This window comes from Geospiza fortis, unplaced genomic scaffold (assembly GCF_000277835.1).
Source record: "Geospiza fortis unplaced genomic scaffold, GeoFor_1.0 scaffold366, whole genome shotgun sequence".
Classification (NCBI taxonomy): Eukaryota; Metazoa; Chordata; class Aves; order Passeriformes; family Thraupidae; genus Geospiza; species Geospiza fortis.
The window spans coordinates 5,484,849-5,511,456 of NW_005054342.1; the positions used below are offsets into that span (position 1 = coordinate 5,484,849).

At 42.0% G+C, this 26,608-nt stretch overlaps 1 protein-coding gene across 1 annotated transcript in view; it reads right to left on the bottom strand.

Moving 5' to 3' along the window:
- Positions 1-26,608, bottom strand: part of GABRA5 (gamma-aminobutyric acid type A receptor alpha5 subunit) — a 55,389-nt gene that overhangs the window by 28,536 nt on the left and 245 nt on the right. The window contains exons 2-5 of the mRNA XM_005422701.2: positions 25,965-26,117; positions 17,939-18,060; positions 16,070-16,137; positions 15,738-15,958 (exon numbers count right to left, since the gene is read on the bottom strand). Of these exons, the coding sequence (XP_005422758.1) occupies positions 15,738-15,958; positions 16,070-16,137; positions 17,939-18,060; positions 25,965-26,050 (497 nt within the window). The 5' untranslated portion in view covers positions 26,051-26,117. The remainder of the gene's footprint in view (positions 1-15,737; positions 15,959-16,069; positions 16,138-17,938; positions 18,061-25,964; positions 26,118-26,608) is intronic.

Below are 26,608 nucleotides of genomic sequence, written 5' to 3' on the forward strand. Positions count from 1 at the left end.
AGCCAGGTGGACCACTCTCTGTGCATGCCCCAGGCATTATCTAGTAACCCTGACACATGTGGAATGATTTTATTTATGTAAGCTGTCCCAATAAGATCATTCTTTTTATTAGTACGTGAAGAAACTCCTGTGATGGAGTTTCTGCCATGTACTTTATACTTATCTGCTCTCTGTACATACTACAACTGGACTGGGAATTTGACTCCTGGGCCAAATAGCACTGTTACAGACATAAAGAATCATTGACTTTATATGTAGATGTAACTATTTAAATGCATTAAATAGATATTTATAGATAGAAATATATAACTAATATCGCTATATATAAAGTTATATATAATCAAGGACATATATGCATCACTTTATCATAGTGCTCTATGGTTAACTTCTGTGGAAATCACATGATATTGGTGTCCATTTCAGTTCAACACACTGTGAATTACCTGGGCAAAAACAACAGGGTCATATTCCCCAGCATACTGCTTAGGGAAGCAATTCTATCCTGGACTCCCAAGCCACTATGTGGAAATATTTCATCTAGACCAGACATAGGTCTAGGGAAGAAAAAACCCTTAGGCAAATATAGATATTTCCCATGGATGTTCTGCATGACTGACCGATCAATCTGAAGACTAAGAATAGTCTGAGGTAAATTTCTGGGCAGTGCAATATCAGTTATATTGATATCAAATGCATCAAATATATCAAATATCTCAAGAGAGCCAAAACATGCTTCTAGCACAAGGAGAACCTGTTTTGTTTATGCCATTTTGATATTTGCATAATACAGACAGTTTGCTCAGGATGTGAAGATGAAAATCTCCTTTTACTTTATGAATATCTTTATGGCTTTCTCAATTTATGCTATTATTCCACCTCAGAGGTGACAGCCCAGAGACATCCAAGGCTCTACAGACTGCCTGGTGCTGGGCTGACACAGGGCTCTACTGGAGGGCAGCCTGCTTCCTAACCAAACTATTGCTTGGGGAGTGAAAACTTCCAAAGAAATCCACAACACCCTACTACCAGCATGCAAAAGAACACGTTCCTATCAGTACAGCAACATGGAGCCATACATGCTGGCTATATAAATAGTCATCACTTCCTATGGTGCCATAAGAACTGCTGTCAAAAGGGGCTGTAAAGGGTAATAATCTGTGTACAGATGGCACAGTGCTCAGCCAGTCCAGTTCAGTACAACGCAGTGATGCCTTGCCAGGGCACTACAGCTACACAGACAATCAACTGAGGGAAACAGCTCCGCTCTGCTGGAGCTAACACACAGAAATTCTGGAGCTCTACCAATGGCTGGAAATGGCAAAGAAAGCACAGAAAATGCAACAGTATCACTGGCTAGAGATCATATTCTGAGGATGAGCTGGGAAACAGGGGGAGAAAATGGCAAAATGCACACAGTAATAGAAAACATAAAGATAATATGCCATAGAAAGCCAAAGAAAAAGAAATCCAGTTCAGAACAGAGATAATTTACCATTTGGTAAGAACAGACAGGAGGGTGCAATATAGAAAAGAAATTACTGAGGCCTGAGATACCTGCACTTAAACAAAACTGTTCTTGAGCTTTATTTTTGTAAAAGATATTTTAAGATCACTCAGATATATAGCTGTCTGCAGTGGAGACAGCCCTTGGGCACCAAAGCCAGCAAAGCCAGAGTTACCGAGAGTGGTGTGTGGATGAATTTAATAAGCTGGTTCTAGTAGTATCCTGCCCAGAACTCACATCCTTTTCACAAAAATCACTCTAATGGGCACTTGAAAGCAAGGTTGCCATCCCTCCAATGCGTCATTTTATTTTCCATGTTAAGCACTATAAATTTAACCTTCTTGATAAATTCAGAAACCTTGCTGCAAGAGCCCAAAAAAAGCCAGTGTGCTTTGCTGCAGTCCATCTCCTGTCTGTTTGTCTACCAACAGTTCAGGCATGTCATTTCAGAGCTGCAGCTTGACAACATTTTGATATACACACTTGTCATCTGCAAACATCGAAGGAGGGAATGCCTATATCCATCTTACAAAGACAACAGGTGTAGAACCAGGAAGTGAAGGAATATTCAGTGCAGAATTATGCATAAGCCCTTCTGCTTCATCTTGCGGTCCTATGAATTGTATCCTGCTGCCTGCATCTCTGGAAATAACCCTTGTGTGTAATGAGGAAGGTTGTAGACATTCATCAACTATAAATGTGGAAGAGAAGTGAAGATGAGTTGTACAGAGACTGTGACCTAGCGGAATTTAATTAAGTCCCTCCAGAAATTATTTTTGCCTGTCTTAAATAAAAGGGTAGCAGATAAGGCTGGAGGGCATCTGGCTGCCACTACCTGACTTAGAAGCCTCAAACATTCTTGAGGTGCCAGGGCTAGTCCTCTGTCCCCTATGAATTTCTCATCCAGCAAAAGGCAGAATATCCTTTAAAAGAGTGCTGCCTGCTGCAGTCCTCTGGGTCTAGCCTGGGGAAAGGTAGAACCAAGTTTAGGAGCTGTTAATGTGCTTGGGGACAGCCTTTCTTTCCATTAACATTAATTCTTTGGTTAAAAATGTTCATTTTGCTCTCTATCAATGATATCTGCATGCTTCTTTCCTTTTCCCATGCCCCCATCCTAGGACCACTTGTAGTCTGGCAGTCTTGAACAAAATTAACTAGCTCTACCTATTTGTTACATGCTATTAACAACAACGTAGGTGATTTTTAAGTACTCAATAAACACTCTCCTAGAAACCTCTTACAAAAGCGTGCATTACCGGAGGCTTTTGAAGTGCCTTGTAATGGCCAGTGTGACAAAAATTTTGACAGGAAACTTGCAAGAAAACTTGACTGTGGGTTCTGATTCACAGCACAAATGTCACCACCCTGAATTTCTGTAGTTGCTCTGTGCCCAACACAAACTGGTTTTCATAACTCTGTGAGGACCTGAAAAACAAAGTCACTCAATTGACTTCTGGTTCAAAGAGGCTGGATTTTCTACTGAATACAGAAATAAAAGCAGCACAGCAGACATCTACACTCTGGGGGCTGGAAGCACAGGTTTTTGCATACAGATTTGCTCTGAGATGCAGAGTACAAGCTATATATTCAGATCATAGCCCCAGGAGGCTCAAAAAATTGATATCTGTGTCTACTCCTTCAAATATCTCCTGCAGTGATATTTGCACACTTTGGCTTTTAACATTGTGATAAAGCTTAGGGACCCTTTGCATATTCTAGTTTACATAGCTGATTATTACACAGTCCTCGGTCACAGCCAGCATGGCATAATGCTTTTCAAACCTGATTTTCTTTAATGACAACATAACCCATCTAGTTGATCAAGGGAAGTCATCAGGGAAGCTGATGTCATCTTTTTGGATTTCCTTACAGCTTATGCTACTGTCTCTCCCAGTATCCTTCTGGACAAAATATCCAGCACACAGCTGGATAAATAAATTAGTTGGTGGGTGAGCAACTGGCTCAGGGGCTGGACACAAAGGGTTGCAGTGAACAGATGACACGAGACTGATGACCTGTCACTAGCCGGGCTCTGCAGGGCTCCATCGTAGGCCCTGTGCTCTTCAACATCTTTGTGAATGACTTGGATGCAGGACTGGAAGGGATACTAAGCAAGCTCAAAAATGATATAAAACTGGGAGCAGTTGTTGCCTCCCTTAAAGGCAGGGAGGCCTTGCAGAGAGACTTCCAACAAATCAGAGGGGTTGGCAATCACCAACAGTATGAATTTCAACAAAGGAAAGTTCTGGATTCTGCACCTGGGATAGGGCAGAATGTATGGACAGACTGGGGAATGCGATGCTGGAAAGCAGCACCATGGAAAGGGACTTAGGGGTCCTGGTCAGTGGCAAGCTGAACATGAGTCACCATTGTGCCCTGGTAGCCCAAAGGGCCAACCATGTCCTGGGGTGCATCAGGCAGAGCATCACAGCTGGGCAAGGCAGGGGATTGTCCCACTCTGCTCTGCACTGGGGCAGCCTCATCTCAAATATTGTGTGCAGTTTTGGGTACCACACTATAAGAAAGATATTAAATTATTAGAGAGCATCTAAAGGAGTGCTATGGAGATGGTGAAGGACTTTGAGGGGAAGCTGTCTGAGAAGTGGCTGAGAGGAGCCTACAACTTCTGTGTGAGGGGAAGAAGAGGCATTGATCTGTTCTTTGTGAGGACCAGTGACAGGACCCAAGGGAATGGCCTGAAGTGGTGTCAGGTTGGATATTAGAAAAAGGCTCAGGTTGGAGGTTCAGGTTGGATATTAGAAAAAGGCTCTTCACACAGAGGGTGGTTGAGCACTAGAGCAGGCTCCCCAGGGAAGTGGTCACAGCACCAGCCTGACAGAGTTCAAGAAGCGTTTGGACACGTGATGTGGTTCTTGGGAATGGTCCCATGCAGGGGGAATTGCACTTGATGCTCCTTGTGGGTCCATTTCAACACAGCATATTCTGTGATTACAACAAAATTACTCTCAGTGTGTATTCCCTTAAGAAAGATAAAGGAGGCCTGGGCATGCACACATGAAACAGTCTTTGCCTAATCCTTTTAATATGGTGACTCCAGAATGACCTGTGATTCTCCAGAATGATGATGATTGCTGTGCCCAGTGTAGCAGTGTGTAACAGTGTGTAGCACCCTAAGGGATTAGTTCCACTCAAACAGGGTCTATGACAAGATTATAAGCAGCTATTAAAGGTCCTTTGCAATAGGAGAATAAAATTCTGATTTTATTGAAGATATTGGTAAAATTCTTTCTGACTTGAATGGGACCACTTTTCATCAAAAAAATGTAACAAACCCTGATTACAGCTGCCGATTTATTAATGACAAAATTTTGTTTTCATAATGCTCCAAATACTCACACTGCTAACCAAGTGTTAATCAACCAACAAAATGCTATTGTGTACCTTAACTATCTGAAAAAAAAAAAAGTTAGGTCTACAAATTATTTAATCTATCCCCTATAATTGTACATGAAAGCTTTATCAAAGCTTCATAATGTATAGCCTTTAAAAACATAAAGTGATTACTGACATTCTGTTTCAAGACACATAAACAAAATTCTAAGAAAAGCACAATTCAAGCAGCAAGACTTGTTCACTTCAGAAAAGTCACCTTCAACCATTTCCACTAGGGATTTAAGCATGACAATGCTTTCAAGAGATTGCTCCTTTTCAGCAAGAGGGAAAAGAAGAAGGTGTTAAAATCAAGGATGCGGCAAAGAAATAAATTCAGATATTAGGGAGGCAGACATTTGGAGTTAGTGTGCTTCAAGGTGAGGTGAGAATCCCTCAGTAGCAGTCCCCAAGACAGAAGGCACCCTGTCCTGCAAGACCCTGTTTTAGGTCACTGCAGGGACCCCTCAGCTGCTCCCATGATCTCCTCAATGCAAGGAGCATCTGTTCCTACTTGTGGGTCAAGACAGGGGGGACTGAGCATCCTTCTCCTACCCTGTGAGTGCAGGAAATATTTTCCAACATATTATCTGCAGCTGCCAGGCAGGAGTTGAGGGCAGTCACCTGCCCGGGGAGCCACAGACAGCTGCAAAACTTGCTTCTGCTTATCAAAAGTTATTTGCTGCTAACTTTAATATGAAAAACATTAAAACAGAGAGCTCTAGAATGAGAGGGGAGCAGAAAGGCAGTCCCCAGTGGTTTTTGGGAGAACTTAATTCAAGATAAATGTTGAATAGTAAGAGTTACAGATGAGGGGACACAGAAATACTTTTGTTGGCACTAAGGTACTATGGCCAGAGAGATATGGAGTTTTTATGCCTATTTGCACTCAGCCCCAAACCAGCTCTATCTTTTTATTTATTTATTTCAGTGCACTACCCTCACCCCTGTTTAAAGGGAACATTTAAATGCTGGGCTTTGACCCCACCTGTGCTGGCAACTTCTACCTGCTATGGGGCTCAGGTGAGCCCAAGTGCCCTTCCCAGCATGAGACCAGCCATTTTCCTTTATAAAAGGGAAAATATTTGCTTGAAACTCACCTTAAACCTACCACAACCTATCTCTCCAACATGCCAAAAAAGAGTTAAGTGGATGCAGACTTCAGCCAGGCTGTATCTCACTCCAGTGGGCTTGCTGGCTCCCTGAGAAGGGAGACTTCAGGGCTGGGTCAGACCCTTTTCAGGAGTCAGCTCCAGGAGAAGCTTCCTGGGGTACTTGCTCCAGCACGACCTCAGTAGAGAATTTGAGCCCTTCAGGTATCTCCAGTATGCCCTCTGACAGACAGGGGGCCAGAAGAATAATAGAGTCATTGGTTTGGGTTGTTTTTTCAAACTGTGTTGTTTCAAACTTTAGGTTTGTGAAATTATTCATCTGACCTTGACTGATGACACAACCATTCACCTGTTCTCCTACTGTGATGTCTTGGGATCACTTCAATAACCAAACTTCTATTTCTTTCAAAAGGTTTTAAAGTAAGACTTGTTTCAGACCCCAGCACAATAAGTGAATAGTCCAGGGAATTGATCTCTCCCTGTGTTCCTGAAGTAAATGTAACGTGCCAGGATAAGCCTATATATTGCATACACACACATACACACACACACACACACACATATATATGTGTGTGCATACACAAGCAAATATATACACATACACACACACATAAAGATATATGAGGACCTTTCTTTGTTCTGAATCACTTGCCATACAGTCCTAACAAACCCTGTTGGTGGTAGTGGGTTACAGAACACCACACAGAAGTTTTAGAATGTGGACAGATGTTCACCCATGGAAACACAGTGTCTCTAAGAGTCACCCTGAAACCTGCCCCTGGTTGGGTGATTGTCTGCAGCCTGGCTCATGGGGAAAGAAGTGATTATTCTTAGTAACTCAAACACTGTTTTGCTCATGGATTTCCATCACTTTGTTGGAGAAAAGGCCAAAATGCAGATTCAGAGCCTTGATCTGCATGTCCATGTGGATGTGGAGGGAGTTCACCACTGTTTCCTACTTATAAGCACTGATTTCTTTGCAATACACCAAATAAAGTGAACAGAGAACAGAAAGTAAACCTAAGACTAGAGTGAGGTGCTTTGATGAAATTTCTATCTTAGCCCATTTTACCTCATAACCATTCTTCCAAGAATACTACCATGTCCCAACTTTCCTATGATGCTGAGATGTGCTATCATTATGTGACAACGAAATGTCCTTTAAAATGCTACAGGGAAGGGACTATGGAAGACTAAGAGCTCCACTCATTGATGCTTTTGGGAGCTGTGAATACATAATTCAGGTCTATGGTGTACTTGACAGCAAAACTCTCACTTTAAGCAAACAAAATCCTCAGCACAGCTTCTGCTGAAGTGTAAAACAAGACTTTATTTGCCTAGATGAACTGTGCTGAAGACTAAGTTATTGTGATGTGATCTGAGGTGGCAGAATTGATCTCAAAAGCTGTGCCACTATAAGAATGACTTCCCTGCACGTGGAATAACTTGACATACCCAGAGCATACTCTTAGACAGGAGCAGGGGATATGTTCAGCCTCTAGACACAGAAAAAAACCAGAAAAAGGCAATGAAATAACCAATCGGACACACAAATTACATTATATGGATTTGGGAGCTTACAGAAAGACTCACAAAGCAGACATTTATAATAAAGGTAATACTTTTAATTCTCCAGTACTTCTTTTAAGGGCATAAAACCAATGGATGAAGCAGTGAGTCTATGCTTATCCAACCTTGCCATGCAAGTTATCTAATGAAGTCCATAAGTAAGGTAGAACTTGCTGGGAAAAGCTCTGGTTTTTCATCAGATTAACTAGTACAGTAAAAACCCCACCCAACCTTTTTGACAGACAATTCCTTCTTCAGGTTCTCTTCCTAAAACTTTACTTTCCTAAAGAAACTTGAGATTAAAATGGCTATGCAGCTCTGAATGCTCTGCACAGTATCATACCCATCTATTGGATAGTTTCACTGAAAAACCTCTCCAAGCTTTCTCTTCTTTATGGTCCTTTATCCATGATGAATTCTCTTTTGGCACCCCATGAAGAAGGCTTCCAAACTTCTCCTCTGCAGCAGCTTCTTTTTTTAGTGAATTCTTGAATTAAAACACAAAAGTCTAACTAGCTCTAGCACTGCTGAGAAGCTGATGCAGTTGTTGATACAGGTGAAATGGGCAACAACCTCTCAGCCAGCCCACACCTCATTTTTCCAGGCCACACATTACCCAAGTCTGCCCATCCTACACATTTTGACCATAATCTCCTTATCTGCATGGCTGTTTGATAGCATGTTCAAGAAGGAGCTAACTGCAGTAAGCAAAGCTGTTCTTGAAGTGCTGAGTAACACTGAACTATGAGCTTCTTTTTGGCTCTCAAGAGAGGCCAGTCCCAGTTACTGTCAGAACCAATACCCGCTGCCAGTCAACTGAACATCTGATCTTTGCTTTCAGTTGAAGACAGCCCAAGTACAGGAGAAAGGGGAGAGCATAGAAATCACACTAAATGATGAAGGCTAAGGACTGGGATGGACACAGTGCAGTCATCCTTCAATTTTGGTATCACCTGCTAGGCAATTTGATCAGCACAGGTTTTCTGACTGTCCAAAAGGGGTTTTGTTTTTCCATTTCTGCTGTCAGTATGGCATGAGTTCCTCCATGGATGAAGGCTACCTCACTGCACAGACATCTTTTTACTTCCTCCCAGTTCACAGACCCTTTTTATTTCTGTGGACAGGCATAAACTATATGAAGTATTTTCTACTGAGAAAAATTATCTGGATTTAGAAAGTAAGAGTGGGGGGAGGGATGAGGAGGAGGAGCAGACACCAGATGGGCAGTACCAGCCCATTTGGGCTCTCTCACATTTGGACTGGGATGCACAGACATGGCAGGGTAGGTAGGAAGAATTATGACCTGGCAACACAAAATACAGAACCCAAAATAATGTTTGGTTATTTTCCACAGTTCAGACCTAGAGCTCAAAACCACCACAGCTTCCTTTCAGCCATTTGCATTTAATTTCAGCTTCCTCTTATCCATCTCAGGTTTACCTCCAAGGTCATGCCTCATCATAATCTCCTGCATTCTGTGTAACATTAATGCTCCCCACACCTCTGCCAAAGAGGGAGCAGTGATTTGGATTAGAGGGAAACCTGCACATCCCTATGTGTATGTACCTTACTGGTACACGAAGGAAGTTGTTTAGCCATCCAAGCAGGATGTTATTATTTGGGGTTTTTTTGGCTTGCTTCTGAAATGCTACATGCTCCTGATCAATACAGCCATGAAGGGCCAGGTATATGGTCAGATTGTGGGTTTTGACTGCTCCAGGGAAAGAGCCCTATGATTCCTCAGCTGTTTAACATCATAAATAGCCATTAAACAGGCCTCAATTTACCATCTGTTTGCTATTTATACCACCACCAGTGCTACATCTGCTACAGCATAATCACCTGTTTGCTACAGTTCAACCTCAGAGAAGGAAGGGCCAACTCTCCTAGAAACATTTGTTTCTAGAGGTCTTCATAAGGTGCATCATGTTCTCTCCTACACCCACCTAGACAAAAGCAGAGGACTGAACCCAATTTATGTGTGTTTAGACGTGCTATGCTTGCACAACCTTGGGCTTTAGGTTGCACAGAGAGGAAAGTGTATGAGTCCTCCCCAAAACAGCTACAGGACCAGCTGCTGCCAGAACATCCCATAGCTTTAGGTTGCTGGCACACTACCCATTTCCAGGCTACATGAGTATGAAGGTGGGAAACACCAAAGGAAATAACTAAGATGGGACTCATGTGACTAAACAAAGGTATTAGTTACACTTACTCCTTTGTCTGCCATTGAAAAAAGCAACAAGAAGCCCTGAAGGGTAAGCAGAGAGAAATAAGCCTCTTTTAACCTCACTACTAAAGTAGACATCTGATAATAATGTAGACTTCTAACTCTGTAAGAAATTCTCTCTCCTGCATGGGGAGCAAATCTGAGCCAAGAGGCTTGGCTGCAGTCACCAACATTACAGATGAACAGAATTTGGTGAATTCCACCCACCCTGCCTGGTGCATTACACCACAGTGTACTTTAGATTACTCATTGGATGTTTCAGCACAAATATTATGTACTTCAGAGGATGGTATTTCTGATTAGGCAGATGAAGATACTAATTTCAGACTAAGTGAAATGACCAGGGAGTCCACTGTAATGTTATCCTCCCCTAATAATAAAAAAAGACAGCAGAGCCATAAAAATTCTTCAGCATCTATCAGGTACTTTCAGAGCCCCCAGATTCAGAAGCAGATTGGACTGATACAGAGACACCAAAGCATCTGTGCTTTCCTTGGGTGCTTGGAGGCACCAGTCAGGGCACTGCTTCCTTCCAGGTTCTGTTCAGTCACCCCATCGATACATGCCAGCCCTGCTGGCTCATGCCTATAAAGCAGGTGTAACACAAAGGAATTTGGCAGAAACTGTACCAGCTAACCCCAAAGGGAAGCTGGGTCTGCCTCTGAGTCCAGCACAGACCTGGAACTAAAGTTGTACCTTTTGTAGCTCCTCAAAGTCCAAGCAAGCATCCCTCTCCTCCAAGGACATGCTGGTTCTGGTTCGGGTTTTGTCTTTTAATCAATTCTGCCCTTGCTGTGTTAGTTCCCATCTCTGTGATGGAGATCTCTGTGGGGCTCTGCACACTTTTATTACCAGCAGAATAGGCCATTGTCACACAATCTACATTGGGATTGTATTTGGTCATAATTGCCCATTTTTAATGAATACACCACAGTCTCCTCTGATGCCTTCCTCTCCCTGTGAGTAACTCCAGCCCTGGATTTTTCAAAACAACAAATCCTGGTTCCTTGAAGGACAATTTTTGAGAAATGGGGCAATGTGCAACCAAAACAGAGCGAGGGGAACCAAGAGACTTGGTGTTTAAACAAGAATCCTGCTGCTATCCTCAGGGAAGGGCCCTTCACTTCACATATGCCTATTTTCTCTCACTCTGTCAAAATCTGAATTGACGAAAAGCAGCTGAGAGTGCTTGCCACCATGGCAATTTTTCATCACTCTGCAAGATTCAGCCCAATGTAAAGAAATTGCATTTTTTTTCTTCCAGCTTCAGGCAGGTTGAAGCTTGAATACAAAAGAAAATGCAGCAAGTCTAACACAAGGAAAGGAAATGAGTATTTGTATGTCTTCATAGCTTGTAATTAGTTTTGCAATATTTATACAATACCTAAAAACCACTGACAGATCTCTTTCTGTAGACATAAATAATAAATAAGAAAAAACGCATTCAGATTGAACAGAAATGTTCCCATCTAGACATTGGGCTGATGGAAAACTGAGGATTCATTTTAAACCACAGATGTGCTGGTCACTTGTCGCTCATGGGCACGCTAGCAAACCTATGTCTGGCAAAGTCAGAGCTTGAGAATGAAAACATTTCTCATAGAATAATTTTCCCTTAAACAAACAAACAAACAAACCCTGGCTTTCCCGTTAAAAGTCTTGAAAGCAACACCGTATCTTCTGGTCAACTGGTTTTATGATCAATAGCTCTAGAGCATAAAATGGTTAGGTTGCTAACCCAAGTCCTTCATGGCAGAGCAGAATTAGTGCTAACATGCACCCAGGACATGTGTTCACTTTCACATACAATTTTAGCACTAAGTGCTAACGTAAGAATCAGTCTTTTCAGCCTAGGTAAGCCTGCGTGTGCACCACAGCAGAGCAAGCAGCAGGGTTATGCTGCCATCAAGTGGACACACATTGCTGAATTGTAAATATCTTTCTGAAACAGTAAAGATAAAAGAAATTCAGGGCTGTACTAAAAATTTTGGAGGTTTTTTAACACCATGCTGAAGAATGTCTGCATTCTCCAGCTGTTAAATTATTCATATGCAAATTATTTGGGACAGATTTTACTGTAATCTCTCTCAGGTTCTCTGGCAACTTTCACTGTAGTAACATGGGAAAAATTTGTTTGTGCACTCCTCAGATATATGACTATGTCTTATTTAAATTCCCAGATTATATCAGATGCATAGAAGCCCTGGTGGTAAAAAAAGAGATTTGGGGTCCTTTCAAATAGACAGTGAGAATGGGGCTCTAAGGAGTGCTTTTGTGATGGCACAAGAAAAATTTTTCACTATCTACAAGCTGATAGAAAACCATTAAAAATGTGTAAAAGCTGCTGGCCAAAAGTTAATTTATGGTTCAAAAGTTTAGCTCTAGTGAGCATGCTCTACTTCATATAATTTTTGGCTTCTTTTCTTCACAACATTTTTTTCTGGCATTCTACAGCAAAGTTTATCAAAGCTTCTGTCTTTATAGCCAATTCCCATTGTGAAAAAAAAATGCAGCTCACTGAAACATGATTGTTCTCTTCTTAGCCTGAAAATGTTGCTTAAATCACTGCTCCAATTTTTCAAAATAAACGAATTCTATACTTTTTAGAATATTTATTTCTCATGTAAGATAAACTAAATACATTTTAAAATTTTAAAAGGAACGAATCCAATTTTTACCTTCATTCACAAAGCTATTTATGTAGTGAAATATGAACTATGTTTTCTAGCGCTTTTTATAACACTGTTTTTACTGAAAAAAAAAAAAGGCAAAAAATTTGAAAGTGGAGCTACAGACAATACTCCCCTCTAGGGGCCGAACCAGAATTTGCAGGGCTCCATTCAGGAGAGCTTCATTCGTAAATCACATTAGTGAAATAAAACTAATCGGTCCTCCCAAGTGAAAGACAAGCAGAATTATTAAATCATTTCCCACAGAGAACACTGCTGTCTGAAATCTGTCTAGAGGACATGTTGTGCTCCTGTATTCACACAGAAGGGCTTTAATGCCACACATATACAGAAGCCCATTTATCAGATTTCCCTGGCAACACTCATCCCATCAACTTCCAACCCAGACAACGTATCCTCAAATGCAATATGCGAGGGGTGCATCTTTCTTTATAAGCAAACGCGTGTGTCATGGAAACGTATGTCCTGGCAAGTACTAAAGCTGGAAGTTTGCTCAGCTGCTCATACTGGGTATATTTGGAAGTGAAATAGGATGGAAGGTCAGCATTGGCTCGGCTGCTTTCCTCCCCTTCATTCAGGCAGCCAGATGCAAGGTTGCAAAAGCAATTCAGGCATCTCTGTCAATGACAGAGGGTCCAATCCTCCCCACACAGAATACTCCTACGTACAGTCTGGGAAGCTCGCAATTCCTCCTTGGAAACGAGGAGAATGCAGAGCTAACAGAGGGTTGTCTACACATCCCCAGATCCTGAGAACTGAGTAAGCCTGATGGGAGCTACAGGAACTGGGGCTCAAGCCTCAGCTGAAGCTCAGTACTGCACAATGCACTACCACTGAGACAGGCAGCTCCCCCAAAAAAAGCCCAGGGCTGTCTGTCTTCTCAAGGAATGCCATCCTAGGTAACTCTGCTAGCTGTTACATTTGTGAGGACACTCAAGGAAGCTGAAGGGGCTGGCTGCTTGTCACAGTCACCTCTGAACAGGTTGGGATAGGACCCTCAAGCCACTCTGTGGCACAGAATGGCTCTGCTTCTAAAGGAGCACAGCTCCATGCATGTTAGAAAAGCAGGCTCCTCACTCATGTTTAAACAGAAGGGATAGACACTTGAAAGTTATTACTTGTAATATTGGAAAGCAAGCTGATTTAAAAGCTTTGCACTCTATTTCTTATCATATATCCTGTGGTTAGTAGAAATTTTATTTCCACAGACAATATTCTAACAAATAAAAAGTTAAATTGCATGGTTTTTTAGATTACAAAAGCATTCTGTTCTTTCTGTAGTCTATAAAACCATCAATCCCAAAAAATCAGGAGGAAAGGAGCTGAGTGGGATGATGAGAAAGTCTGTGTCACATCCATATTTTTCTCCAGCTGCATATGCTGAGCTTTTCCTCAGTAGGGTACCTGTGGGTACCCTGAAAATATTGTGCCATTTTTCACCAGGGAGACACTTTGACAGAGTAAATCAGATTCAGTGATGAGCTCACCTAGGTCTAGTTCACCCAGGTCTCACTATGCTAGCTGTGGTGGCTTAGCTCCTCACCTCATCAATCAGGACTTCACTGCATTTCAAAATGCAAATCACTGCATTTGTTTAACACTGCAAAAAACAGTGCTTGCAGAGAAATTGTGCAATCTGCCCCACAATGTCAGGTTTTGCTCCAGGCTGAATGTGAGTCTGATCTGGACTTCACTTTCACAAGTAATTACAAAGATAATTGGGAAATGCCCCTTCTGCAATCTCTGGAGTGGTAGTTACATAGTCCATGCATCAGTGAGACTGCTTTTAAGGCTGGCATTACTAACTTTTTTGTGAAGTTTCTCTGATACCTATTTGGACTTTTAAGTGTGTCCATGCACCCTCACATTTTTTGGTTTATTATTGCAGTGATCACTAATTTGGGGCTAGTAAGTACAGCAACACACATAGTAGAAGAGAAAATTAGGATGGTTTTTCCTTCTTTTAAACATGACTTCCATCATGTGTAAGTCTTTTTAGTGCCAATGCAGTTACAACTGGGATGGTCTAAAGTTGTAAGCACATACCTAAGAATACCCTGTGTCTCCTTTTCCTTCCCGAATAAGGGATTTAAGACTAGGCTCAAAAAACTCAAACACATCTGAAATTACTGAAATAATACCTGGGACGCTCCAGGTCCCTGTGTACAGAAGCATAACCCTCTTGAGTCTCAACAAGTCTCAGCCACTAGGCCCATGAGTGAGCCTGGGACTCGCCCTGCCAGCGTGCAGGACTGTGTGGCCCCACAGCAGGACACAGCACGGGCTGGAGCTCAGCTTCCCACACATGGCTGGGGCTGCCTGCTGAAAACCCAGTCATCTCAGTGCCCAAATTCAGGCTCCTGAGCACTTTGCTGGGTCTCAGGCACACTCTGGGCTCATTTATGGAAAGTTCAGAATAGTCCTTTGTTACTCAGTAGGTTTTTCCTTTCATCTCTTTTTCAAATTGTCCATATGACTATGGTCTTGGAGAAAACCCTGTTGAAGATAGACAGCAGTCTTAATTACTAGAGGCTAATTACCTTTAATGAGCAAATTTCCATACACTGATGTGGGATTTGTCCTGAAAAGAATTTCAGACACCTAAAATCATTGATGTTATATCTTCTATCTACATTATACAATGATGATTCTTGGCAGTATACTCAAATCAGAAGAGAATACATCTCTGAAGATCTGAGACACTCACTTGCTCCTTGGTAATATAATGTCCCAGCTTTGTTTGCAGGATTGTACTTGCTAAAGCAGCTTCACAGTGCTGCTAGCTTATGTCATTTATCCCTATGATCATTTGCCTTTTAGCACTATTAGTCAAATTTTAAAAAATATAACAAAAGCTTCAAGGGTTCAAGATGTACTGCCCCAGAACAAAGTCTCAGTTTCTGGTCTCGGATACTGTTTTCCTGCAGTCTGCGCTACAGCTACAAACACAAACAGTAAGAGAGAACAGATCTTAAAAAAGCTGAACTGAATCATCAAATCTGTTGAGAATATGCTTTCCATTTAATCAAAAGAAATAGTTAAGCACTAGCACTATTCAGAAGCTACTAATTAATCTGTACTTGAAGGCTACAGTTATATTTTTCATTTTTCTTGATATTCATACAAACATGTGTGAAAGATTGGTTCCCTGGCTCTACTAGGAGTGGGGAAAGTGATGCTCCCCACAAGTAATTGCAGTTATCTGGAAATCAGCATCAGAAGACATCAACCCTGGCTATTACCTCATGGTATACAGCAGAGTGCCATCATCCTCCAGGCGCAGAAGTTTGTTTGGGGTTGTCATGTTGTGAGCGATAGACTTCTTGCCATTGTGGAAAAAAGTGTCTGGGGTCCAGATCTTGCTGGCAAGCAAGTTGTTAAGAGGGAGGCGTTGCATAGGTCCTTTGAATCGCAGCCTTTCATCCTTCCAGCTTTGTCGGAAAAAAACATCAATGGTGTATTCCTGGCACAAAGAAACACTCAAGGTATTGCAGGATCTGAATAGAAATGATGGTTCCAAAAATTACTTTAGCAAAGTAAATACAACCGAGTTGGCAGCCACATGCTAACTTACCATTTCTGTGTCTGACACAGGACCAAAACTGGTAACATAGATGTCTGTTTTCACCTGAGTTATTCTCTCTGTAACAAACATAGGCTCTGCATCAGTAATTGCTTTAAAATGCAAATACCTACTGGCGATGCTTATTTCTATTAATTTCTGAATCACTGGAAAATCTCCAAAAGACTGAAATTAAGAGCACGCTTGAGTAGGCATTTCATCCTGGATCAAATGCAGTTGTTGACCTTTGGGAGTCCAGGCTTTGTTCTTACAAACAGAAAGAAACCAGCCCTTCAAGGGTGCATTTCCTCTGACAGACAGGTTTTGATCATAGAGACACAGAATGGTTTGGGTTGGAAGGGATTTTAAAGATCATCTAGTTTCAACTCCCTGCCATGGGCAGGGGCACCCTTGAGTAGATCAGGTTTCTCAGAGACCCATCCAACCTGGCCTTGACCACTTCTACAGATGGGGTATCCATAGCTTCTCTGAGAAACCTGTCCCACTGCCTCATACACCCTCAAGGTAAAGAATTTCTTCCTATTACCTAATCTAAATCTACCCTCTTCCACTTTAAAACCACTGCCCCTCATCCTGTCTCTCCCTTATAAAGGGTCCTTCCCCATCTTTCCTCTAAGCACCTTTAGGCAATGGAAGGTTTCTATAAGGTCCCCCCAGAGCCTTCTCTTCTCTGGGGTGAAGAACCCCAGCTCTCTCATCATGTCTTCACAGAAGAGGTACTCCAGCCCTCTCATCATCTTAGTAGCCTCCTCTGGACTCGCTCCAACAGGTTCACATCCTTCTTATGCTGGGATTCCAGAGCTGGACACAGTACTCACAAAAGCAGAGGAGAAGCATCTTCTCCCTCAACTTGCTGGCCACTCTTCTTTTGATGCATCCCAGGATGGGACTGGCTTTCTGGGCTGTCAGTTAGCACTGCCAGCACTTACACAACACCTACCACAGGATCAGATAAAGTGTATCTTGGAAGGACCTACTCCCCTCTGCTGGCTTGGGTGATCTGCCTGATTCCAGACATCTATCAGAGATGTCCAAAGTTAGGTCAAATTATATCTACCCTCAAGTCTCTAAGTCCTTCTGGCATCTTTTCAAATCCAGGTCTAATTTAATTTAAGGGCAGAAATTTCAGAAGTTCGTTATATAAGATAAAAAGCATCAAGCCCTATTTTCAAGTAGCTCTGTGTAAAGTGAGAGGAGAAGGAGAGAAAGGGATGAAAGAAATGTGTTGGTCTCACAAGAGGAAGGGGTGGGGGTAGCCAGATTAAAAAAGGGCCAGGAAGAAACATAACAGATGGTTTACACATGGGTAGAAAATGAGAGAAATCTGGGGGAAAGAGAGCTGAAGGAGGGCTCAACAAGGTTAGGATGGCAACCACTATTCACATGCTATGGTTTTAAAATAGCTGCTGTAGAGGTTATCAAAAAGACATATCAATACAGATTTGCTGTACTTGTCTAAATATAGATGGTTTGGGGATCTGTTTTTAAAAGAAATATGCATTACCAACATAATTTTATACAGGCTGACCATTAAGGCAATCTTGCAGCAACCTGCTAGCATAATGTCTTGCTCACCCTTAGGAAACACCAGAAAGAAAAACCCAAACCATATTCAATTACAGAAAAAAATGTATCACAGATGCTCCCCTAAGCCAACCTCAGATGACCTGAGTGACTGAAGAACACAACCTTCAGTAATCCTTTTCTTGTGCCCCATTTGCTAGGAGACAAATCTGCTTTCTGGACCTAGTTTAGTTAATCAAACACAAGTCCCCTGTCACAGCCAAGAGCAGGTAGCCACTTGAGAGGGCACCATGTGGACAATACTCCTGTCCAGCAGGGGACAACACGTTATCCTACCTCCCAGTCCTGGGCGCAGTCTGTTGTCGTAGCCGTCCAGCAGACCGTCCAAGATCCTGGTGAATATAGTGATGTTATCATTGGCCTCCTCTTTCACTGATGGTGTTGGCGTTTGCGAAAAGCTGTTTTGTGCAAACAAAAGGAAACATGTCAAAAGCCATGGTGGTTTCAAAGGGCTTCAGTCTCCAGGGTACTTTGTGATGGAGCGTCCAAGGCTCTCTCCTCTCCTGCTGCTCCTGAGCAGCACAGGGAGCTGCAGCCATTTATTTCATCATTACTATAAACTTGTAAATAGCTCTCCCTAGGGGAGGGCCCAAAGAAGGACCCATGCCACGGAGGTAAAACCATGGGATGATGCACAGGCAGATCCCTGTCCCCTGCGCTTCCCACATCAGCCCCACCACCTCCCCAGTGCTGGCATGGCTCCATCCATGGCAGGGAGCAAGGCCAGCTCACTGCACTGGCAAGAACTGTTACTGGTTTTCCTGATGTTAGCTCTCCATTCCTTGGGAACTATATCAGTTGGCTGCAAAGCTACATGAGAAGCACAAGTGTGCCTTGAGATGCACCTTCAAGTATGCCTGAAGGTGCTGTTCAATCTTTAAATGCCAAACAGCTTCTAATTTTCAAAGTTTCTATAATTTATTGCCAGAACAAAGGATGAACTGTGACCTTATTTGAGGATAACAAACTCCCACTACATTGAAAAATCCTACTGGGGTATCACTGGGGTATCTGAAAAACATACTGCTGTACAGAAAACACAGTTCTTCACTCCTCCTCTCTCTTTTGCATAAATTAGTTCTCCCTTGTAGTATGCAAATAACAGTAATGTGTAGTGGGCCTCATTCCATATCTTTGGGGCCAGATTTGTTTTTATTCAGAACTCTTTTTTATTTCATCATTTTATCCATGGCTCAGACCTAGGAAGCTGCTCACAGCACAACTAACAACTCGCATTTTTAAATCTGTTTGATTTTCATTTAAAGATGATTAGGAGAATCCCCTGCTTATTAATGCCTTTGCTAACCTAAATAATAGACATGGGAGATTATCCACAAGTGTGCTTCACCTGCAGCAAGCAATGAGCATCTCTTAAGACAGCTCACACTAGGCACTTATTCATGATTCAGCCTCTGCTGAGATCACCAGCAAATCCTCCAGCTGTGACAGGGCACACTGCCCCACCAGGAACTGTTCCCTGCCTCATGCACCCTGCCAGCAGGCTGGAATAGCTTACACTCAGCAACCTGAACTCAACGGGAGACAGTCATCCAAAGATAAAATAAATAAATAAAGAATCCATGTTTATTTACTACCAGTCCCCAGGAAAAATAAATCTGTAATAAAATAGAGAAGCTCTGAGCATCTCTCTGAACAGCTTTCCTTGCAGAATACTTGTAACATAGGTGGTTGCCTTACCTAACAGAAGAGGATTCATACAAAGAAAGACAAAGGGACCTCAACCTGGCTTTACCTGCAAAAGGTTTCCACTAATGAGACCTCACTGACACCCCTGTGGTGCATCTGGAAGTTTTAATGACACCAGACCTAGCTCAGAACAAGCTACCCTCAGCCATGTATCCCCTCACAGACCCAGCAACCCCCAGTCCTGCACTCATTCCCTTTAGAGTTTGGATGCTTCTACTGGAAGAGGAAGGGATTGCAAAGCCTCTCAGGACACAGGAGTAAGGTCAGATCAAGGGACCACAGATGTGATTCCCTGAAACATCGAAGCCCATGAAAACGCCTGCCTGAGGAGGTTTCTTATGACCTAAGTGCAGTTGGCACTGCTGCAACCCTCAGCAAGCTCCACACTGCACAACCCAAGGCCACCAAGGATCTCTGTTCCTTCAGGTGGAGGCATAGCCACAAATCTTGCCTGTTTTTCATCTCCATGGTCAAAAGACCGAATTAATTCTGTTTTCTTTGCTGTGATCACAACCTCTGGTGAGCAACGGAGGCAGTAAGAAAGTTATTCCAGCAGATGCAAAATGATTACAGAAACATTAGACATGTTTTCAGGCTGGTCCATTCCAGAAAAAAGACTGCACACTTTTTTGTCAATTGTAATTGAAGGCATTCACCATTTAAAAGTGAATATTCACAAGTAGCAGCCTAACAAATGCAAAGAGGAGACAGAACTTAGAGACTTTCCTTAAATGCAGCAACCACAACGAATGCTTTGATAAAATCCTAGTATAAAGCATGAAAATCCAGTACACCTAGAATACTATTTTCGACTTTTCTCATCTATTTTATCTTTTCTTTTTCATAAGAAAGAGATATGCATCATGCTGTCTGCCTGCTACACCGCATCAACGTAGGAACCCATTTTCATTTTCCGCTGCCTCTGACAAAGAAGCAGAGAGATCAAACTTCATTTCATTCCTACAAGTTTCATGAGAAGCTATGACTAGACAAGGGGGGAATAATTTAAATTAGTGCCTCATTAAGTAAAAATGTGAGGTTAGCAGTCATCTATTCCCTCTGGCTCGCTGACTGGGCCACTCAGTATGCATGTAGCTCAGAAACAGCCCCAGCAAGACCAGCCCCCCTCCTCTCTGACAATTAAGAGATATGGAGGAGACTTGCAGGGTCATTATGAAAGATCTTGGGAGAAAAGGACAGTACAGGTAAAATGTAGGTGTTGCAATGGGAGATGGGAACAAGGGATATCAAATGCGGAGCTGGGATTATTGCAAAGATGCAGTGCTGGGGGAACAGGACACAAAGCTTCACTAGTTTCTCTGCTCTTGAAAAAGCTTGTTATTTTTAGTGCTTATGGCTGAATTCAAAGCCAACTGAACTCTGAGGGAGGATTTCCATTGAACTATTTTTGTGGGGATGGGACAAAATATGCTTAATTCTCAGAACTGCTCCTCTCAATCTAACAAGAGGAATTGATGCTACTTCCTTCTATCTCAGCTATGTCCATCTTTCACAGGAATAGCACACACACCCCATATACTGAAATACTTTTATTTCTTCACAACAGAAGCTAATTAATAGAGGAAAAAGATGGAGAAACAACTATGGTGAAGACCAGTAAAAAGTCTGCACTTCTGCAGAACTGCAATCCAATTTAGATTTGGCAGATCGCTTCACCCAAAAAAGAAGTCATCTGATTCCGAATTTCAGTGAAATGCCAGTATTATGGGAAGCTGCATTTGTAGATGGATTGCTGTTTGCTCTTATCTAAGTGTGACTTTTTCTGTCTTAACAGAAAGTTAGTGTTTAATTTCTGTTATTGAGATTGCTGGTAAAATGCATGCTTTGGAGTAAGGGCTGAGATTGTCGTGACATGTAAAAAGACATGTAAACTCTACTTGCAAAGTTACATGCATATATTAGATACTACATAGCTCAAAGAATAGAGAGGCATAGGTGCTACCTACCCTAAACTAATTATTTCCACACAGCTAAGGATTAGGCTTTATCAACATATTAGTAGGTAAGCACATTATTGCCTCTCTGCAGTGAAAAATGTTTTTATAGCAGAAATTTTCAGTTAGGGATAAAAATAAACCTATAAAAGAATCTTAGGGAAATGCTAAGAAAATTCAGAGATAATTACATTTAAAGCTCATTATTGAACATAAACTAAACCAACCAGGAATACTTCTCATCACATTTATTTAATATTGCAATTTTAGGGTAACTGAAAAAATCATAAGCCACAGAAGGGGCCCATCAGTGTAAAATGTAATAACTCTCTAAAGATGCTCAGCTACCTCTTCTGATAAGTTCATAATTTAACACTTTAAACATCATTGTCTTTTTTGCCATCTAGTCAGAATTGTGGTAGGTACTAGTCACAGCTTAGTTGTAATAAGAGGAAAAAGTACGGCAGATGTTTAATGATTTTCCCAAAACTTCTTTTAAAAGAAAAGGTAAAAATTTCTGAAAAAATAACTGAAGAGTATTTTACTACTGAAAGATATATTTTACTCTCTTTCTTTTAAGAGTAGTGTTTCCAATAACTTGCTTTAATAGGATTGCAATTATATCTGAACTTCAGACAAATTAACTGTTTGTGGAAGACAGTGGAGAACACAAACTTTTGGATAAAGACAGCTGGCCGGACATCAAAGGAAATAGATTTACTTTTCTAAGTTAGCTTCTTGCCACCCCTTCTGTATGGATTCTTCAGATCTAAAAATGTTGATTTTGTGAATTTGTGCACTGAAGACTCAATTCTTTCACACTGGATTAGAACAGAGAACTGAGTAAGATGAAGAAATTTTAAAACTATTTTGAGATTCTTAAAAAATAATTTAATTACATTTTTTAGCAAGAGCAGTGTTTTACTACCTTCAGGGAAGGAGCAATTTGTGAGCAGTGCATTGAAAGCCTGTTTTTCACAGGGTGACATCTTACAGTCCTCCCCATCCCCTGACATCCTAATGCCCCTTTTGATGTCCTGAACAGCTTCCAGGGTCATTAAACACCTGCCAGCACTCTCAGCTCCCCAGGCCACTGACTTGCAGCTTCACTGGGAGGCACTGCATGCCAGGGGCTCTCCTGCACCAAGCAGAGCTGGATGGCCTGAGGGACACTCCTGCTCTTTGGCCACCTGGCAGGCCAGAGATGCTGAAGCTGTTCAGCTGTTTGGCAGTGGGACTGACTGATACCTTCTGCCTCCTGCATGCAGTTCTACATAGCAATTTAGTTTTCCAGTTATTAAAATTATCTAATGGGTTCAAAACACTATCTGGAGATATGAAGAATGAAAGGAAGACAGAAAAAAAAATAAACAGACAAGCATGACTGCATAAGGATACAATAATTCTTACAAAATTAGTCTTTAAAAATATAAGGAGGAACTCCCTGGCATCACAAGTATTTGAAATGAGGCAACCCAGCAGAACTAACTGCTTAGGGCTGCCGAGACTAACTTGAAATAACAGCCTGAAGGAGAGGTATGTTTTGCCTAAATAGCAGGATTATGGTCTTAGTAATAATGGCTGTGAGCTGAAGTATGTGAAAATACAGACACACCATGGACTGAATTCTCCAGAGTGTACAGAGAAATGCTGCGCTGGCTACACATAATTGGGATCTTCTGTTCTCTGTGTTTCTGCTATTATAAATATTATTAGCAGATGGCAACTATACTGTGGGTACAGGAACAACGTCCATCCCTGTTGGCTCTGGCTCTTAGACAGATTTCTGAAATTCCACATCCAAAACACAAACACACCAGGACTGTGCATCACCAGTGTGACCCCATGGACAGCCTGGGACTTGCCAAGTAAGAGCTGGCCAGCTTGGAGCCAGCCATGGGCTACCTCATCTCAGGGAGATCTGTGTGTAAGCAGCCACACGTGGCAGCAGTCCTCACAGGGCTGCCACTACCTGGGCGCCCTGAGGGCCCACAAGCAGTGTTTTATCTCACTTGAAAATACTCTTCATGGTTTTATTTCACTTTTAATCATTCTCTAGCTTTATTGTTTACTTTTGAGACAATTGTGAGCTACCTTGAAATGCTTAAGTAAAACACCTTAACTTGTTAGAGCATTATACAACTCAAGGCTGAATTCAAGCACACTTGAAAAAGCTTTGACCCGTGCTGGATCATTTCTGCAGAAGTAGATTCATAAAACTGTTATACCAAAAACAGGAGTGGGGGGGAACTTCAAAACCTCTTCTCAGTTCATCTATATCTTTGCATTTTAATTGAGTGATTTTTCTTTAGATAGCTGCTACCAATTATGTCTACAGTCCTCCTCTACTGCCTACTAATGTGGATAATTCTCAGTAGTCATTACACATTTATGTTTAACATTAATCGCAGTCTTTTGCTGAGATTTCTCAAGTAGCCCAGTAGATTGAGATACATAATTTCTGTTTATGTTACCAGGCATTGTGCATCAAAATCCCCCAAGGTGGCTTTGGCTATGTCAGCAAAAACCGTATTTATGATTTAATATAAATATGGAATGACTATGGAGAACTGTAAAAGTATCTGTCTTCATCTGTAATGTCCTACAGTATTTTGATTTTTAATTTGTGCTCATTTGACCAATCACTTTTATCTAGCACATCGCAAAACTCACTGCAATATAACAGGGCAGTAGAAACATGGATGAAGCTTAATAAAGAAGAATCTGGTAGCAACAGCAAGTGTTATCAGTATTAGATTCCTGCAGTTAATACAGCAGCCTACATGTTAATTGTACTCCTCCGTCCTGAAGAGTCAGTCCCAAAGCACTTAGCAAATTACACTCTGAAACTGCTTCTGCCTCTGAAGCAGAAGCGCTGGAGCATCCTCTGTCTTTTGAGCAGGGTCAAAATTCAGCCCTAAGGCAGTGTGTGAATGGTGCAGTGAATTGGAGCTGCTTATCTCTGCAGGCCTGGACTAAAATTACTGGATCAGAAATGGGGGGCGAGGGGGGTGGGGTGGGGGGAATTTACGTGATGATCTCATTTTAGTGCACAGAAGCTTTTTTACTAACTTGCAGAAAACAAGTGTCCTAGTTTCCTCAAACTGTCCTATTCTGGTTATCTGCCAGGTTACAGGTCACACAGATTTCGACCTGGGACTTTGACTCAGTATTTGCTTTGGAGTCAAAAGAGAGTTAAACTGTCTGGGTTTTGGGTTGTTTAGTTTTGTGGTTTTTTGCATCCTCGTCTATCTATTCTTGTGTTAGAGGAGATACATACTTAAAAGACGCACACACCAAGCAGGTCACACTCAGCTATTGCAATGTGCTGCCTTCTGCAGGGATGACAAACAACCAAGAAGGGCTTAAGGTTATAGTCACCAAGATTTTCTCAATGTGGAAATACTTTATCAAACTACAATAATGTAAAGACAAGTTTAAAGCAAGTCCCACTCTTCCCTCTTAAATTCTGTCACAAAATCCTGGGACACTTTTTTCTTAGACCATGGTGAAAGAAGGACCAGGTTCTTCCAAGGTGAACAGATGAGTGTGCAGCTCTTTGCATCCTTTGCAGAGTGCAGTCCTACAACTGCTCATATAAACCTCTGAGGTCACAGGCTTCTGCCTACCTGCACGGGACACGTGCTGGATACCAGGCTAAGCTTTGCTTACAGCATAGACAGTCACCACTCAAAGTTTGGTCTTTCTCCTAGTTCCAATCTGGAACAAATCCGTTTGCTAGAAATCAGAAACTGATTTGCATCTCCATTTTGTATCTTCTTATAGCAAGGAATTGATGGGTGTGCTTGTGAATCAGCATACTGGGAGGATTCATTTTTTTCTGGTGAAATCATAAATAATTGTTCTCCTCCACAAAGAAGAATCAACCTACGTTTCCCAAGCACTTGGAAAATGCTTTTTCCAGATTCTATTGTATAGCTCATATTCAGAAAGTTCTTAAGATCTCTGGGTACAGGGAAAACATATAAATAGATGGTTTCTGACTTTATTTTTCATTTTCTGAGACCTACAGTTGGAGCATCTCTTTGATACAGTTTTCAGAATATCGCTGTCAGGAAAGCATCCAAAGCAAAAATAAGGAAACGGGATTCCTTGCTATATGCTTCAGGAAAACACAATTTCTAATTATTCTAACAAGTTTCCAACTCAGACATCTTTCTAAGCAGTCCCTATCTTAGGACAGCCTGTACCAGCTAATAACATGCATCAAGTCTCACTATTGCAGCTTTGGGGCTGTTTTTGCACTACCACCTATAACCAGCACCCATCAGGTGAGAGGGAAGGTACAAGATCCCGAGATCACAGACACAGGGGCAGAGGGCACCACAGCCCCGGCTGTTCTAAACCCAGGTCAGACCACTCAATAGCTGGAGGCCTGGTCTGAGCCCCTTGTGCCCCACAAGCCTTTCCCTGTGCCACCATAGCAGGCATAAAGAACTGATACAAGAGAGCCAATCTGAACAGGAGAGCAAACCACTCCCTTCCCCCTGACACCAGCACCTTAAGATGAAACACAAAGCCCGCTTGTTTTGTTCAGCTGCTCTGTACCACACGGAGCCAAGGTTTCTCATCTCCTGAAAAAAGCCACAGCAGAAATTCAAATGCGACTGGCAACTCACCCGAAGTGGCTGGCTAAACTCATGGAAACGCAGAAGAGGAAGAAGTTTTTGATCATGATAAAGTCAGAGACCATCCCATTGTCCATTCCAGAGGAGAAGAGGAACGCAGGTGGTTGCTTTGGTGAAGGTGCAGCTGTTCACTTTGTCCTTACACTGCAACAATACAAAAAACTGATAAATTATCGCATGGACAGAGAGCAGGATAGCGGAGTTCAGCTAACACCGCATCTTTTGCTATCTGCGTTTTTCACAAACTTATCTAGGCTTATGTAAACATCAGCTGTTTATGTAAAATTGTGTATCTTCAAGGACATGTTTTACCTTCTGCTGTCAGCAAACTGCAAAACAGGAAAAATTCTTTGTGGCCCAGCTTTTCCCAATATTCATCTGCGGTACAAGTAACTAAAAAAATAGCCACCATTTTCCAAATGCCAATTTCAACCCTTTACCTATTTCAACAACTTCCACATGCCTGCAAACCCAGGGCTGTGTGCAGCCTCCGCATCCTTTCCTTCCATCGCAATTTTTTCCCATTAAATACCCGGCTTCCCTTTCCAAAATCCCAGTTGAAATGCCAAGAAACACCTACTGCTTCTTGGAATTCATGCTGCTGATGCACGGCTTAGCAAAAGGAGGGTGGGTTG